A 19,126-nucleotide genomic window follows, 5' to 3' on the forward strand; every position below is an offset into this window, starting at 1 on the left:
TTTGATTACTGTGTATAGTAGTTAATAATTGCAAAGTATATTTAAGTTAATCTTAACATGTCTGTGTTATTTTAAATTTTTATTTCCTTTTTTATGAGGTATGTATGTGCCTATACATACCTATTGATCTTTCAAAAAGTGTAGTTACAGAACCTACTTCAAAATAAATATAAAATGTAGTATTTTTAATTTTGAAATAAAAGAATAGACTATAGTATTGAAATATTTTATTTTTTATTCACATAGAAACAAAAATGAATTCATACACCATCTGTATGCTACCAAAAAACTATGATTAGATGCTATCATAATAATATTATTACAGAATTCATTGATGGTTTTCATTGACCACCTCTAAGTTTTTCAATTTCTAATTTTAATTTTTCATTCTGTAATAAAATAAATTCTTTCTTAGCATCTAAGCATTGTTTTTTGGCAGTATAATATTCTGCTATTGCTAAATTTCGAGCAGAACTACTGCCATCCGTACTTTTGAGTTTCTTCTTACCTGCAAACCAAATTAATTTTTTTACTACACAAGATATTATAATACTTTTCATCTTAAGCCTAGGATTAAGGTTCTTTCAAAAGAGAAAGGATGCTCCCCAATACATTTTTGTAAAACCATCACCTGTCAAATGTGATTAGTTAAGAGAATTAATCTGTTTTCTATCAATGCACAGCTCAAACCACTGGACAGGATGGATTACGCTAATATTTGACCTACTATTACCTAGAATAAATGAATATATTAGGACATTACACACATTGCAATCGAGCCCCAAAGTAAGTGATAGCTTGTGATATGGGTACTAGAAAACTGATAAATATAATATATAACATATTTAAATATTTATAATACTATCTATAACTACAAGAATTATTTAAACATATTCATCAAGAAAACATGTCTGAAAATTCTATTCTTCAGGGAGTAAAATGGGGGGAAATGATTGAAGCAGCAAGTGTCAGCTGGTTTTTGATATAAATACCAGCCAGAAGGCATGAATCTACTGATTCTATACTCAAAGATAGTAACCACTAGACTAATATTAGGCTATTATAGTAATTATAGGATACAATGATCATAATTATTATTAATGAATGGTAATATATTTACCTATTTTAGGCGAACTCAATGTAAGCCTCTTGGGTGTGTGTAGTTTACTAGCTTCATGGTTAGTGGCATTATCTATAGGTTTTTCTGATATAAGAGTACCATTAACTATAGATAATGGAAATGAAGTACTATTTGTATCATATACGGTTACTGGCATGGTAGTACCAATACCCGTGTCTACCAACACTGGTATTGATTCTACCGGCAGCACCCTAGCCTGCCCAGCCCCATCACCACCACTACCACCATCACCACCACCACCACCATCACCAGTACAAACAAAAACTCCTTCCTCTTTGTCACCACCAAATGGCACAACAAAGCCGCTTGCAGTACTCCCCAGTAAATCGGCCACTCTGTCCAGAATGTCATCCGGGGGAATGTACTCTGGAATGCCACCGCCAGTCTGTGAAAATAATAAACTGATGTACTTACTATGTACTAAATTACTTAACATTATACGTAATAAGTACCTATAATTTCAAACAAAGATGAAAAATTTTTCTATAACACTTACTTGGATGCGATTCATCCTAATTTTTGTGCTGCGTTTACGAGCAAGTTTCTTTAAATTTTCCCACTTTAAACGCAGCTGCTGGGGTGATCGACGACAAAAAGAGGCAGTGGCATTAAATTTGTGTGTCAGGCTGACCCACTCCTCATTTTTCATCTTGTTGCTGGCGGCGTTTGTTGTTTTAGACAAAATTATTGGGCTGCTCTCAATTAAGCCCAGCAATAATTTTGTCTCATCCTTCGTCAGAGGTTTGCCTCGAACCTAAAATAAACAGATATTCTTACAAAAAATGCGTTCGAACATATTTGGCGTCACTACCAAGAAACAAAATTATTAATGGTACGGATGCGTAAAAGTCACTTACCACTTCAGAGTCCATTGCTATTTAACAAAATCTATGTAAATCAATGAATATAATTTAACAAAATGATCAGAAAGTTTATACTATAAAAGTTATGAACAGATATCGTCGGAACCAATACAACGAAAAAAGAGCGTCCTGCGTCAGTAGAAGGCGTTTTGGCGGGCATGTCATCTGTCAAAAACAGGCAGGCGTGACGTTCCGTTTTATACAGATCTTTTAGGATTTATCACATTTCAAATTGGTAATAATATAACCTGTATAAAACTCCAAGAGCCCAATAAATACATCAAAAGTAAAAAGTAGGTACCAAATAATTATTATAGATACGTGTAATACTTATTTTTGAAATTTAAGTTAGAAATAAACGATGCATCCAAGTTTTGGTTTTGCATAAAACGGAATGGTCAAAGAGGGAAAAGATATCTACGGATATCTTGATATCTCCGGATATCATAACGATGGTTTGTCACTTTTCGTTATTGGGACGCGGATAGGAGATCGATCCATAGATATGCAAATATCTGCGATCGAATTAAATCTTGGATTACGGATATATTATTAATTTCGGCCGTAAAGGGCCTGCCACGCACATTAAGAAAGTCAAGTGGGTGCTTTTTTGGACTGCCACCGCACCAGCTGAAAGTAATTGTTATTTTTTACGCAGTGAACGTGTTAAAAGAATACCTATATTGATGATGACGTAATATAAGTATTTTATATTATATCCCAGAAACGGAATTAGAATTATTATTATTGTAAAACTTATTATTTACCTATAATTCTAAATTAATATAAAATACAGTTAAAACATTCCGTATAAAATAAATAGCTGAGATATAAAATCTTTCCTTTAGAATATACGAGAGAATATTTTGAGATTTTCATTTTAAAATTTCAATTAGATCAGTGGAATGTAACGAAAAACATTTTCGTAAAATACAATAATATCGACAATATCATATAAATATATAAGTAGAATATAATATTATATAATATATTACTCAGTCTTATAAACTAGAACTACCGAACACTTCAATTGGTCTGAAGTTTAACTGTGCGTTCATCTTTACGTGAAAAACTGTGTTCAGAAGAAATTCACTTACATACTAGGAAAACTAGGAAGACTACAGTAGTTACCTAAACCAAGGGCTTATCGATTCACTAATGTGTGTTAGTTGGCTATATTATGGCAACTAGTACATTGCACACAGATAATGAGATACTACTAGAAGCTGAACAAACTTCTAATTCATACTTGATTAGAAAATAACAAATGCATAAATATGTAAGTGATACCTACTTCCATTCTACTTCCCTTTCTACTTTGGAGAATAGTACAATTACTCGTATTTCGTGGCCACACATAATGATTATGTTTACCAGTTTTCACTTTTAGAAAAGAACTAGTATGCCAAGAATACGATGTCGAGTAACGACAGTAGCTGGTCACCAATAGTTAATTTGTTCTTTGAACTCGGACAGTTCTCTCGAATAAGCCGATGCAGTATCACAGAAAAATTGTATCCGATCTCACTAGGTATTCATATGGTATTCATGCACTTCGCACAGGAAGAAAACAATCACTGTTCGATTACTTAAACAATAAACTTATTAATACATAGTTAATATATACATAGATTAAACCAACAATTAACATGGTATAAAACGGCTGAACATCAGCATCTCGATGTAGTTTTGTGTAGTTCTCTGTTCTCGTATGGAATCGTATTGAGATAAATACAATATTGTCTCAAGTAAGACACGATTTCGAAGACTACGTATATATGAATGGATTATGGACTTAATAAAATGAGATTTAACCAACGGAGAAGTTAATAGTTCTAACATAAATGTTCCTTTGGCACTACTAGTGTAAATAGAATAGTTACAATAAGTAATAGTAATAAGAAGTTTTGCCACATTGTTCTAACGTCTAAGTAACATCTTAATACTATTATAAAGGCGAAAGTTTGTAAGGATGTATAGATGTATGGATGTATGGATGTATGGATGTTTGTTACTCTTTCACGTAAAAACTACTGAACCGATTACAATGAAATTTAGCACACATATAGAGGGTAACTTGGATTAACACATAGGATAGGTTTTATCCCGGAAATCCCACGGGAACGGGAACTATGCGGGTTTTCCTTTGAAAACGCGGGCGAAGCCGCGGGCGGAAATCTAGTATAAAATAATACACGTGCGTGTCGCATACCTAGATGAGACAAAGTAAACATTAGCGAGCCGGTCCGGTGGGAAGACATCATTGGCGGCGCTCATACAAGAAATGCGGTGGCTCATTAACCCATTGACCACCGAGCGCCCCGATCGGGGCGCGACACAATAGATTATCTATTGTGTCTGTGATTCCGGGGACTGATGGATTAATTGGCTGCGATGACATTCGGCTCGGCTAGAGCTGCCTCGCCACGCGGCGGCGCCGGCCGCAGGGCGCTCACTGCGATGCACATTTGGGCCAAGTAATAGGTCGACATCACCATAATCTGGCCAAAATGGATCAGATAAGCATCCCGATAATTCATAAAACGCAATAAAATAAATTGAAAAGTAAATATGGCAGCATTATCATAAGTCTTTAAAAAGCGAGCCGTAACATTCAATCGATCATTGGAATCGCTGAAAGCTAAAGCGGAAGCGTAAAGCGGTCGCACCGACCTGGTCGTAGGGCACCTCGCCGCCGAACAGGCTGTAGGCGAGGATGGCGTCGGAGAAGAGGAAGAGCAGGGCGCCGGCGCGCTGCTGGCCGGGCCGCGCGGCGCCGCGCCACGCCATGGTGGCCAGCAGCAGCGCGTACAGCGGCACCAGGCGGCGCAGCGCCGCCGGCGGCGACAGCGCGCGCACGAACAGCGCCGCCGCGCCGTACAGCGCCGCGCCGCCCAGCGAGCGCCGCGGCCGCAGCCCGAACGCGCTGATGTAGGCCACGTGCGCCACCGCGAACGCGCCCATGCCGGCCACGAAGTGCTGCGGCCACACGAGGCACGCGTCGCCGGCCGCCGACAGCGCCAGCCCGGCGGCGATGCGGCGCGCGTACGCGGCGCGCGGCGAGCGGTCGCGCGCCTGCAGCGCCACGCACAGCACGAGGCACACGACGGGCGCGCACTTGAACGCCGCCAGCCACACGGACGGCGCGGCGCCGCACCCCACGATGAAGTAGATGCACACCGACTTGAAGAACGGGATGAGCCGCCCGCTCTCGCTCACCCGCTTTAGCTGAAATTATAATATTCAGTATATTATCGCACAACTGAATAACATAAAAGCTATAGAATTATTTTCTTTTGGCCATTCGTGAATCGTGGTAGAAATAGAAAAGATAAGGCATCTTACCTAATCATTATTTATTTAGTTTAAAACATAATGTACACATAAAGCATTTAATGTTTTAAACTAAATAAATAATGAGAAATGAGAAATTTTCAAAGAATACAAAAACTTTGAACCTGGATCTTTTTCCACGCCAGAGCAACGTCTAGCCTCTCGAGTCTCGGCCAACTGTGATCTAGCCTAAGCAATCTCTTCTTCTCTTTCAGTTTTATTTTTAACTAGCTTACCACCCGCGGCTTCGCCCGCTTTGTTTAAAACCTAATAAATTATATACTAAAACCTTCCTCTTGAATCACTTTATCTATTAAAAAAACCGCATCAAAATCCGTTGCGTAGTTTTAAAGATTTAAGCATACAAAGGGACACAGGTACATAGGGACAGAGAAAACGTTCACTGGCGAAACAACAAAACGCGTGATTATTGCGTGACTCCGTGCGTGAATATAATTTAGGGTAGATAGCAAACAATTTCTAGTTATTTTTGTAACTTGCAGATAAAACTTGCAATTAAAAATAATTATTGCAGTTTATTACAAAATTCTGGGATATATTAATGTATATGAAAAAAAATAACTTGCTTTGCTTTTAGTAATTTTTCTATTATCTGTGCTATAAGACGTTGCTTTTTACGCTTTTTACGTGCTTTTTACCAAATTTCAAGACTCTGTTTACTGGAAGTACACTGTAGGATTTAATAATTTTTTTTTTTTTTTTTTTTTTTTATTCATGAATAGGTAAACATTTGGCCGCTGTTTCACCTGATGGTAAGTGACAACGCGTCCTAAGTTGGAACATGTTTACCTAGAAGGTGCCTATTCACATTTGCTTTAAATTTGGATAGATTGTAAGAAGGTGGAAAAACTGTATTCGGTAGAGAGTTCCAGTCCTTAGATGTTCGCAAGAGAAATGATGACGTGAATCGCTTTGTGCGAATTTTAGGGATGTCTACAACATAAGGATGGAAATCTGCTCCGCGTCTGGTTGTTCGATGGTGAAAAGGTGATGCCGGTATCAAGTTATGTAACTCCTCGGCACATTCACCAAAGAATATTCTGTAAAATACCGACAAACTGGCAACCTTACGACGATGCTCGAGGCAGGTCAATTTAGAATTGACCAATACGTCATTGTTAATAAGCCTTTTCGCTCGTTTTTCGATTGAATCAAGTGCTGACAGTTGGTAATTCGCAGCCCCAGCCCATAGGTGACAGCAGTACTCTACACACGACCGAACTTGTGCTTTATAGAGATTCAGAAGCTGTTCCGGTGTAAAGTACTGCCTTACCTTGGCAAGTATACTTAGCTTCTTTGCTGCAACACTTGCCTTGGATTCGATAAAAGTTTTGTAGTTTAGATTTGGAGAGAGCGTAAGACCAAGAAGATCCAATCTGTCGGATAATTCCAAAGATACTCCGTGAAATGTTGGTGTAGACTTTAATTGACTTCGTTTCGCTGTAAACAAACAAGTTTGCGTTTTCGATGCATTAAATTCCACACGATTGCCGATGCCCCAATTAGATATTTTGTTCAAACCTATATTTAAACGATCAAGCATTGCATCACGTTGTTGTTGAATCTGCACCTCATTCTGTCGTGAGTCGGATATGTAACTATCTATAATTGTAGTGTCATCTGCATACCCATAAATACCTGGTCCGAAGAGGTCGTTAATATGGAGCAAAAAGAGAGTTGCAGATAAGACTGACCCCTGAGGGACACCTGCATTGACTAGATGGATGTCAGAGGAACATCCTTCAACTGTGACCTGAAAAGAGCGGTTCCTCAAAAAGTTACTAATCCAAGTACATAAGTCCGGGCAGATTCCAAAGGATGGAAGTTTACGTAAAAGGCTCTCGTGCCATACTCTATCAAAGGCTTTAGAGATGTCCAAAGAGACGGCTAGTGCTTCTCCCTGTCCATCAATAGCCTGCCCAATCGTGTGCGTCATGTGTACCAAGAGGTCTCCGGTTGATCTGTTTCGACGGAATCCATACTGGTGGTCGCTTAGAAGATCGTTACCTTCAAGATACAACATGAGATTTTTATTTAGTAGGCGTTCCATAACTTTACCTAGAATAGAAGTTATTGAGATAGGCCTGTAGTTAGTAGGATCGGCACGAGAACCTTTTTTGGGAATAGGCTGAACGTTTGCGATCTTCCAAGATTCGGGTACGACTCCAGTAGAGTACGAGAGGCGATAGAGACGAGTTAGTATCGGGGATAGTTCTGGGGCACAATTTCTCAGTACCAAGGCGGGAATTCCGTCCGGACCACTAGCTTTATCTACGTCGAGATTACGCAAAAGTTTGAGTACCTCTTTTTGCTTAATGCGAATTTCGGGCATATGATACCCACAGTGCGGCAAAGAAAGAGGTGACAGTTGCGAAGCATCCAAATGAGAGTTTTTTGCAAAAAGAGAGGCAAATAAATCCGCCTTCTCTTTAGCAGAGTGAGCTAGTGATCCGTTGGGTTTGAGTAGAGGTGGTAGCGAAGTTCGACAAAAGCTGTTTTCTACGGCCTTTGCCAAGGTCCAGAAAGCTTTACTGCCTGATGGATATGAGACCAGCTTGGACCCAATATGCCGTATACGCTTAAAGCGAGCTTCTCGTAATGCTTTTTTGTACATCTTGGTCGCTTTATTAAAATCTTTCTTCTTAGCGTGGACATCAGAAGACTTTTGTGCACGAGCATTTGCCCAGTTCAAGTAAGCTAGATGTTTTTTGGATTCAGCGCGTTTACAAACAGCATCAAACCAAGGACGGGATTTATATGAAGCAGTGGTTTCTGAAAAAGGAATAAAATATTCCATTGCCTGTCTGATAACGTCTGCGACGGCGGTAGCGCAAGCTGTCGGATCGTCAGAAGAAAAACATATTTGACGCCAGGGGTAAGATGAAAAAAAGTGCCGCATTTCGTCCCAGTCAGCCCATTTATATCGCCAGATGCGCCTAGTTGTTTGAGGATTACTATCCGGCGGAAAGTATGCTGCTACGGTTTTAATTACACAATGGTCTGAAGAACCTAAGGGTGACGAAATGGTAGTAGAATATCTATCTGGGTCAGAAGTAAGAAACAGATCAAGACAGTTGGCTGTGTGACCTTCAACGTCGGGAACCCTAGTAGCCTGTTTCACAAGTTGTGTGAGATTCAGCGACACTGCAAGACTGTATGATTCCTTACCAGCGTGGTCAGTTTTAAGATAGGGAAATAACCAATCTTTATGGCAGGCGTTAAAATCTCCTAAGAGAACAAGCTGTGAAGACGGGTATATTTGCTGGATGGAATCAGCAGCTTCGCTTAGGTACTGGAACAATTGTGTTGTACCCCAATCACCTGTATGGGAGCGATAAATATTTCCGTAAACTATTTGGTCTGCACCGAAGTCAACAAGGAGCCAGAGTACTGAAAAATCTGGATTTTCAAAGTTTCGAAGACGCTGATAACAGATATTGTCTCTAATATACGCGCACACTCCGGCCTTTGGCTTAAATTTGTGTTCAAGTACAAAGCCGGGATAGTTGAGGTATGCTGTGCTGGATGGTGTTTTTATTTGTGTCTCAGATAGAAAAAGCAAATGCGGTTTCTCAGTCTCGAGGTGGTGGTGGACTGGATCGATATTTGAGTGCAGACCACGAATATTCGAGTGATGCACTTTAAAGGGGAGGAAGTGCGACCGCTGTATAAACTTATTTCTTTTCTTTGTACTTTTCATTTCTGTTTTTTTTTTTTTTTTTTTTTTTTTTTGTGAATAGGCAGGCGAGTGGCAGTTGATCGAGGTGAAGTGAACTGGTTAATTCGAAGCAAACAATAATAGAGCACTGGTGGGGGCCTGATGTCGGAGACTGCGGGGACGCCCGTACCCCCCCGGCAATCGCCATCGGGTCCTCCCATCCGGTCGCCAACCGGCACGATGGGGCAATTCCGGGATTTTGCGCAAGCGGCGGGGCAGCCTTTCGTAGGTGGCTTTCCTACTACTTGGGCCCCCTACAACTAGCGGTCGGCCAGCGGACAACCGTGCTACGGATCCCGCTACCCTCCGAAAACAGGCACCCGGCGCACCACTAAAGATACTTCATGTAACCAATAAACACTAACACAACTGATCAGACCCAAACTCCCGAATTGGCAGCACTGGAACTCGTGCCGGAACACGAAACCGCTTGGCGGCACGTCTCTATCCAGTGGGTGGTTACAAGCCACGACAGGGTCTCCCACCAGTTGACTACTCATTTGGCACTACCCAGGGAACACGTGTAGGGTATCTAGAGTCGTTGCCTACGGACGCGAGTAGTGTTGTTCCCCAAAAAATAATTCTCTTGCGAATGTCGAAATTCGCGAAAATATGCAGTTTATGCTGTATCTTTTTATAAGATTAATTTTTCCTCATCTTCAAGGGACCATAGACTTGCGTATTGAATATAAACAGCATGATACCTCCACGCGTTCGTGTAAAAAAAGGTTCTTGACAGACAGACAGACGGAGAACAAGTCGATCTTGAAGTCGAAGTCAAAGAGTTCCGTTTTTTCCTTTTGAACGTTCGGAACCCTAAGGGCGTTTGTCCACCACAAGGAATTTTACGGTCCGGCATTCCGATTTTTTACGGTCCGTTATGGCACGCCATTAATCTATATACTAGCTTGTGCACTATACGTAATTTTACTGTCCGACATTTTACTTTTCCCTATTCCGGATGGTTTTTTTGTCTACGAGTCGCTGTAGGTATAATTGTTTTCGAATGCCCACTTGCTTGGATTTTACTGTTTTTACTGCATATGCCAATTGAAAGCAAGCTCTTGTTTTACTTTCTTTTAGTTGGCAATGAGATTTGAGAAGTCGGTATTGTTATTTTATATACATTGACCAAGCATTGACCTATAATTATTATCTAAGTAAGTGTTGGTAAGTTAAAGTTCAAATGGGAATAGCTTTAGCTCCTCGTCACCGATTAAAATAAATAAGTGAAACACGCATTTTAAATCTCTTACGGAACTTTACTTTTTATTATAACGAAGTAATATAATATTTCACCTTCTATATTTTTAATCGTTTCTTGTAAAATGCAAAAACAATCATTTATGATAGCATTATACCGCCAAACTTCCTTGAACTGTACCGCACTGATCCGAGTAAAGACGGACAGGTGCACAAGCAATTCATCGGTTTTTTCATGCCACACCGGACCGTAAAAAATCGGAATGCCGGACAGTAAAATTCCTTGTAGTGCACAAGCGCCCTAAGGGCGTTTGTCCACTACAAGGAATTTTACGGTCCGGCATTCCGATTTTTTACGGTCCGGTATGGCACGCCATTAATCTATATACTAGCTTGTGCACTATACGTAATTTTACTGTCCGACATTTTACTTTTCCCTATTCCGGATGGTTTTTTTGTCTACGAGTCGCTGTAGGTATAATTGTTTTCGAATGCCCACTTGCTTGGATTTTACTGTTTTTACTGCATATGCCAATTGAAAGCAAGCTCTTGTTTTACTTTCTTTTAGTTGGCAATGAGATTTGAGAAGTCGGTATTGTTATTTTATATACATTGACCAAGCATTGACCTATAATTATTATCTAAGTAAGTGTTGGTAAGTTAAAGTTCAAATGGGAATAGCTTTAGCTCCTCGTCACCGATTAAAATAAATAAGTGAAACACGCATTTTAAATCTCTTACGGAACTTTACTTTTTATTATAACGAAGTAATATAATATTTCACCTTCTATATTTTTAATCGTTTCTTGTAAAATGCAAAAACAATCATTTATGATAGCATTATACCGCCAAACTTCCTTGAACTGTACCGCACTGATCCGAGTAAAGACGGACAGGTGCACAAGCAATTCATCGGTTTTTTCATGCCACACCGGACCGTAAAAAATCGGAATGCCGGACAGTAAAATTCCTTGTAGTGCACAAGCGCCCTAAGGGCGTTTGTCCACTACAAGGAATTTTACGGTCCGGCATTCCGATTTTTTACGGTCCGGTATGGCACGCCATTAATCTATATACTAGCTTGTGCACTATACGTAATTTTACTGTCCGACATTTTACTTTTCCCTATTCCGGATGGTTTTTTGTGTCTACGAGTCGCTGTAGGTATAATTGTTTTCGAATGCCCACTTGCTTGGATTTTACTGTTTTTACTGCATATGCCAATTGAAAGCAAGCTCTTGTTTTACTTTCTTTTAGCTGGCAATGAGATTTGAGAAGTCGGTATTGTTATTTTATATACATTGACCAAGCATTGACCTATAATTATTATCTAAGTAAGCGGTGGTAAGTTAAAGTTCAAGTGGGAATAGATTTAGCTCCTCGTCACCGATTAAAATAAATAAGTGAAACACGCATTTTAAATCTCTTACGGAACTTTACTTTTTATTATAACGAAGTAATATAATATTTCACCTTCTATATTTTTACTCGTTTCTTGTAAAATGCAAAAACAATCATTTATGATACCGCCATACTTCCTTGAACTGTACCGCACTGATCCGAGTAAAGACGGACAGGTGCACAAGCAATTCATCGGTTTTTTCATGCCACACCGAACCGTAAAAAATCGGAATGCCGGACAGTAAAATTCCTTGTAGTGCACAAGCGCCCTAAACGGAACCTTTGTATAACTTTTGTACACGTCATTGCTGGGATGGCAAATGCACAATTATCTATATATTTCAAATCCTCAAGTAAATCACTTACGCCCGTAGCACACCTCCGCTGCAGAGCTGTAACAGCGGAACCGCAGTAGTTTCGCTCTGTCTTGTCCCGTGTACGAGAAGCGGAACAGTAGCGAAACTGCCTGTTCTAACACATACATCTAACTATTTTTTATCACTTTCTTCGCGCGGTTTCGCAGATCTCTTCTACGCCCGTAGCACACCTCCGCTGCGAAACCATGACCGCGGAACCGCTAGATGAATTCCGCTGTGATCAAGTGTAGTTTGACGCCCGTAGCACACCTCCGCTGCAGAACTGCAACAGCGGAACCGCAATAATTTCGCTCTGTCTTGTCCCGTGTACGAGAAGCGGAACAGTAGCGAAACTGCCTGTTCTAACACAAACATCTAACTATTTTTTATCTCTTTCTTCGCGCGGTTTCGCCGATCTCTTCTAACGCCAGCCACACTACCGCGCTCACGCCGCTATTTGTTTGCGGTGCCGCATTGTATTCGCCTGTGTTTGTCAAAACCGACAAAAATAAAACGCGGAACTACATTATTTTTTTAAAAGAGTATGTAAATCATCAAAACTCTGAGGGGTCATTCTAAAAATACATATGTATATGTATAGAAACGATCTTCATGGGACTCGAGTTCTTTACATAGTAGGTTTTCTCCTAATTTCTTTCTTTTTTTATTAATCTCATGCACTCAAATTCTACGAATTTTATGTCTTTTCAAAGTTAAAGTCCACAATAATATTTCTTCTTCCTCTGACTCCGATAACGACGACATTTCGCTTTGATCGTTGCTTCCGGACTGACTCGCATGAGGTTTCGCCGATGCCGGTTCCGCTACTCAAACTACACTTGATCACAGCGGAATTCATCTAGCGGTTCCGCGGTCATGGTTTCGCAGCGGAGGTGTGCTACGGGCGTGAGTAGCGGAACCGGCATCGGCGAAACCTCATGCGAGTCAGTCCGGAAGCAACGATCAAAGCGAAATGTCGTCGTTATCGGAGTCAGAGGAAGAAGAAATATTATTGTGGACTTTAACTTTGAAAAGACATAAAACTCGTAGAATTTGGGTGCATGAGATTAATAAAAAAAGAAAGAAATCAGGAGAAAACCTACTATGTAATGAACTCGAGTCCCATGAAGATCGTTTCTATACATATACATATGTATTTTTAGAATGACCCCTCAGAGTTTTGATGATTTACATACTCTTTTACAAAAACAATGTAGTTCCGCGTTTTATTTTTGCCGGTTTTGACAAACACGCGCGAAAACATTGCGGCACCGCAAACAAATAGCGGCGTGAGCGCGGTAGTGTGGCTGGCTTTAGAAGAGATCGGCGAAACCGCGCGAAGAAAGAGATAAAAAATAGTTAGATGTATGTGTTAGAACAGGCAGTTTCGCTACTGTTCCGCTTCTCGTACACGGGACAAGACAGAGCGAAACTACTGCGGTTCCGCTGTTACAGTTCTGCAGCGGAGGTGTGCTACGGGCCCTAACGTCAGCCACATTACCGCGCTCACGCCGCTATTTGTTTGCGGTGCCGCATTGTTTTCGCGCGTGTTTGTCAAAACCGACAAAAATAAAACGCGGAACTACATTGTTATTGTAAAAGAGTAAGTATGTAAATCATCAAAACTCTGAGGGGTCATTCTAAAAATACATAATATGTATATGTATAGAAACGATCTTCATAGGACTCGAGTTCTTTACATAGTAGGTTTTCTCCTAATTTCTGTCTTTTTTTATTAATCTCATGCACCCAAATTCTACGAGTTTTATGTCTTTTCAAAGTTAAAGTCCACAATAATATTTCTTCTTCCTCTGACTCCGATAACGACGTCATTTCGCTTCGATCGTTGCTTCATGACCACATTGACTGACTCACATGAGGTTTCGCCGATGCCGGTTCCACTAATCAAACTACCTACACTTGATCACAGCGGAATTCATCTAGCGGTTCCGCGGTCATGGTATCGCAGCGGAGGTGTGCTACGGGCGTTAACAAATAAGTAATTATTATCCTTCGAGTGGATGCCCTCAGCTGACCGATATCATACATGCATTTGATAAATGGTGAAGGTAAAATAGAATACGTAGGTAAACAATTGCGTCGTCAATAGTACAACAAAGAACACATTTGTGAGGTTTATTGCGTATAAAGCATTTTGCGACTAAGCATATAGATAAGACACTTTTACTGCGTATAATCATTGATAAGCGAGATAAATTGTTAATGAATCTCATCATAGTTCGATATGGTCAACGGTCATATTGTATGCGACTTGCAGATAATTAATGATTCATGATTTCCAACATGCATTAACGTATACTTTATCATATTTTTTTTCGTGGTTTACTGTAGAGCTCAATCACATTATCACAAGCACGATCGGTGCTATAATATTTAACACTAAACGCTTTCCGCCCGCAGCTTCGCTCGCATGGTCAAAGGCCAAGGAAAATGAGATGTTTCAACTTTCACCACTTTTATGGCGCGGCCCCACTATGCTCCTCGCGCTGCTCATTGCTCTGCTCGTCGCGCTGTATGTGGCCAGGCACTCACACTCGTATTGCCGGTCCTTTGACTCGCGCGCAAAATCCGACAAAATAGGGAGCAGTGAGCAGGACGATGAGCACGACGAGTGGCATGGCGAGTAACGTGGCCACACTTTAGTGTAGCTGTGTCTAGGGAGATGAAATTAAAGATAGCGGCCAAATATACTATTTTAATTTATTAACTACAATACGTGGGTCGGTGGCGAGAGTTAAGGGACAACTGAGGGCGACGCTATGTGACTGTGCGACGCGGCCGAAAATCCTGCGTCAGCACAGCACCTACAACACTATGGTCTCTGCCTACTTTCCTCGTTACTTCCCATATCACTCGTCGAGTGTGTGACCGCGACATAAAAAGTATCGAGATATCACTCTCTAGGATTCCAATTGTCACCAGAAAGGAGGATTGTACTGAAAATCTCGCTCAGTTTTGACGTGAAAGACAGAAAAACAAGCACAATTTTCATAATACCTAAAGAATAAAGGACAGGTTTCATCCCAGAAATCCAACGGGAACGGGAACTAAGCGGGTTTTCCTTTGACTACAGGGGCGAAGCCGCGGGCAGATAGCTACTATTATATAAATATAGTAAGGTAGTGCGACCCTTCATAAACAAAACGACATGCAAACCTGCTTATTTGGGAAATTGGGTAGGTAAATAAAAAGGCTTCATAGGTGATAAAAAATTCAAGGTTCATATTTTAATTTCCATTTATACCGGTTTCACGTATATGTACACGCTATAAAGTGATGAAGCGTACTTTAAATATAGATATAGGATGGTTTGTAGGTAGTGAACTGTGTAGCGGACGCATCGCAGTATTGATCTGTGACAATTCTGTTCTGCAGGCACGTGACGGGCCGTGTGCGGTGCACAGCGTCTGCGAAGGCCAATGCTTACGTGATACGAGCAGCGGGCCCTGCGCCCGACGGGATAACATTTTCTTTTAATTTTTACCCAATTACTTGACACGAATGTTGTATTGGATGTGTGTAAACACATGTAATACATATAATTCTACACTACTACCTATACTTATAATGTTAACTGAATCACTGGACCTATTTAACAATAATTCTTTCACCGAAACCCCTGAGTGTTAAATTATCAACATAAAATATAAAATTCATAAAATATAAAATATAAATTTCGCAAGAGTTATTTTATTTTTAAGACAAAAAAATAAATTTTATGAATAAAAATAGTTGTCAAGGTCCGTTGCTCTTGCACATTAATGCGAACCTTTATTGCCTTTTAGCACAGACTAATAATAATATACTACGTCTTTTAGGGTTCCGAATATCAAAAGGAATAAACCGAACCCTTATAACCCGACTTCGTTGTCTGTCTGTCTGTGAAGACCCTTTTTCAGGAACGTGTGGAGGTATCAAGCTGAAATTTATGTTGAATACTAACTACCCTCCCTTGAAGTTTTGAAAAAATCGCAATCAAAAAATACAGCTGTTTGCCTGTTTATGCTGAATTTTTTCGCAAATTTCGACATTCACAAGGGAATCAAAACCTACAAGGTACTTCCCGTGAACACAGAATATCGAAATTTGGTACGAAGCAACTTCTTATGGCACAAATAAAGGGAAATTGTGAAAATAATAAATTAACAGTTACCCACAACATTTAAAAAAACAGTTTTCAAATACGGAACTCTCGGTCTTCGAGTCCGACTCGCACAGCGCCGGTTTTATTTTGTTTTCGTTTACGATGACCTACATAATATCCCTACGTAAATATTATAAAAATTATACGAATACTAGCGGTCCGCCCCGGCTTCGCCCGTGGTACATATGAAAAATAGATGTTGGCCGATTCTCAGACTTACCCGATATGCACAGAAAATTTCATGAGAATCGGTCCACCCGTTTCGGAGGAGTATGCAGACTAACATTGTGACACGAGAATTTTATATATAAGATGAAGTAGTTGAAAGTTGAAACCACCCAAAGGTATTTATAAAGAAGTGCAATGTACATTGTCCTTTAAACTCGATCTCTTTCTTTATAATATGTATTGAAAATATGGACTATTTTAATAAGCGGTAGTAATATTTAGACATTTATCTCTAACATAATATACCTTTATTATACCTACATAAAGAATTGATTTTTTAAGAAACTATCTACGTCACCAAATCGTTTTCCTGAGCAATGGGAACTCGGCGTCTCGTCTTCAAATTTCAAAATACGCAATAATAACTAACTAGTTACTGTGCACAAATAAATTATTATTCGTTCTGCTGCGAAATTATATAATTTAATGCGATGGATAGGTAACTAACTAAAAAGAAGTAAAATATAGCTTGGAATTATTTATTAAATAAATACCGAAAAATACTTATCATGAATAAAATTTTCAAAATTTATAATTCAATGTTTATTTATTTTTATTTATGTATAGAATATTTTTAAACTTTGTACTTACCCAATTTGTTGGCGATACCATGGCAGTGTGTTTTTCGAACAATAATTTAAAAATCACAATATTAATTTTATGATACTAAATGAAACTGCATGCATACGAACAAAGAATCAACGTATAATACAAAGTTAGTATTTCAGAACAACTACCTATATTCAATGAACAATAATAATTGAAGTTTGAATATTGTAATGATTCCGATTATGGAAGCGTATCAACGAGCCCAACGAGCCCTCCCCCAAAGAGGATATAATCACTATGCCCTCCCCCACGAAGCGATAAAAATATTTTGATCCTTGAAGCTAAATGCGCAATGATAAACCTACAAAAACAAATATCTTTGCTATCTAGACTAGTTTAGGGCATGCTTAGAGCTTTTAAATTTTGTAGCATAATACTAAGATGTTCGGAAACGCAACTATACAATAACTAGATTCTATTTGTCCATGACTATAACCATTTTCGTAGCAATAAAATATACTTATCCAATTAAATTTCCCCATAAAGCGCCCTATAGGTAGGTACATATATGTTTTTTTTTTATTATTTTGAAGCTGAATTGCAAATTCAGTTGCTAGATAAAAAAAAAAATTCGGGATAAAATAAGGATAAAATAGACTTGAAAGTAGTAATAAAATGATTAGGGCATTTATAGTACGACATAAAAGAGATGAAATTAATTATTTTGGAACTAATTCGTTTTTCATTACCTGGCAACCCTGAATTGGCAATGTAGCTGTCAAGTTGAATAAAAATTTGTTGTTTTTTTCGTGAAGTGGAGAATTATTGAGATAAAATTGTTATTTAGAACAAGAAATTTAAATAAAAAAGGAGACATCGTGAAAAAGGTTAAACGTAGCGGTGTCCGTGATGTGGTGTATAAAGTTTTTATTCGGTGTTTGTCCGAATTTCAAGCTGGAAATTTATTGACTGATTTGGAAAACGTTTACAAACGTACAGCAGAATATACCGGTGAGATTCCATTTATTTTTGCTCAGTACTACGTAAAATAGAATATTCCATTAGTGACGAGTGTTTAATGTATGTATGTATGGCGATTATTACGTTTTCGCAATTTAATTTGAGGTTATTTGTATGTAAACAAAAACTAGTTTTTTATAGTGCGACCAGCACAATTTGAGTCAAGAAGTTATATCCAATCCAACCAGCCTCAAATAAAGTACCTAGTTTAGATTTTACTACATAGTATAGTGATAACTGTTTTCATACAGCTATCTATCTATTAATCAATCAAACCATAAGAAAAATAATCATATTTACTGTATCATATTTACAGATACTGAAGATGCCCCGTACCCTCTTGCCAGTACTTCGAAACAGAGTGATGATCAGTCCTTTGAAGGAGTAGAATATTTAGATTTTGATGAATTACTTATATTAATGTACAAAATTTATCTACAAAAAAAATAAAAATATGTGGTTTTCAAATCGCCTTGTTTTTTCCTACCCGACGGACCCAGAAAGAGGGTAATGTGTTTGAGCTGCATGTATGCTTGTTTGTTTGTATGTTTGATTCTATGTGCGCCTCTGCAGTCTAAGCACTTGACCGATTTTTATAAAATAACTAATTCCAAATACATTTAAGTAAAATTTGACCTAGGTAGGTCAATTAAAATACTAATGTATTTTTGTCTTAAATTTACACTATTGCTACAATGAAACAATTATAACGGTTTAAATCGCGGTATTTATTTTAGATTATATATATAGATTTTTGGATTTTTATTCTATAGTATCAAGATCGCTTGCGTCGCAGTATCAGTGTTGCTATATGAGCGACGGTGGCGCCCTCATTTATTTTCATCTCTTTTGTGTCGCACTGTATCTTATTAAAAATAAAGTACGTATATATATGCTTATAAATATATGTGAAGGACCTATGAAGAACCAATAACTAGGTACCTAATTATTAATAATTATTTTTTAAACTGTTTCACCCATTTTTTTTGTTTTCATGGTGTTTTCCACGTGTTTTCACAATGACTGGAATGTGATTCCTTTTTTTTTATTCATGTTTTCACTCCGAGTGTTTTCATGACATAGATTGACAATGAGTCATTGTCAATGACATTGACAATGTTATATTGA

The 19,126-nt window shown here is 38.8% G+C and overlaps 2 protein-coding genes across 2 annotated transcripts; both read right to left on the minus strand.

Annotated features, from left to right (window-relative positions):
* Positions 1-212: 212 nt before the first annotated feature.
* On the minus strand, positions 213-2,243 carry LOC149897366 (uncharacterized). Its single transcript, XM_090116661.1, has 4 exons — positions 1,999-2,243; positions 1,638-1,895; positions 1,121-1,526; positions 213-508 (listed from the first exon to the last, which is right to left on the minus strand). Exons 1-4 carry the CDS (start codon positions 2,011-2,013, stop codon positions 342-344), a joined length of 846 nt encoding a protein of 281 aa, XP_089972787.1. The 5' UTR covers positions 2,014-2,243; the 3' UTR covers positions 213-341.
* Positions 2,244-4,191: 1,948 nt separating this feature from the next.
* On the minus strand, positions 4,192-17,252 carry LOC149897367 (lysoplasmalogenase TMEM86B). Its single transcript, XM_090116841.1, has 4 exons — positions 17,021-17,252; positions 4,678-5,232; positions 4,385-4,505; positions 4,192-4,300 (listed from the first exon to the last, which is right to left on the minus strand). Exons 1-3 carry the CDS (start codon positions 17,039-17,041, stop codon positions 4,386-4,388), a joined length of 696 nt encoding a protein of 231 aa, XP_089972967.1. The 5' UTR covers positions 17,042-17,252; the 3' UTR covers positions 4,192-4,300; position 4,385.
* Positions 17,253-19,126: the final 1,874 nt, after the last annotated feature.

The sequence above is a fragment of the Colias eurytheme genome, chromosome 26 (assembly GCF_061535395.1).
Source record: "Colias eurytheme isolate Ceu_HAF_F1 chromosome 26, ilColEury1 Martin Lab GWU primary, whole genome shotgun sequence".
In the NCBI taxonomy this organism is placed as follows: domain Eukaryota; kingdom Metazoa; phylum Arthropoda; class Insecta; order Lepidoptera; family Pieridae; genus Colias; species Colias eurytheme.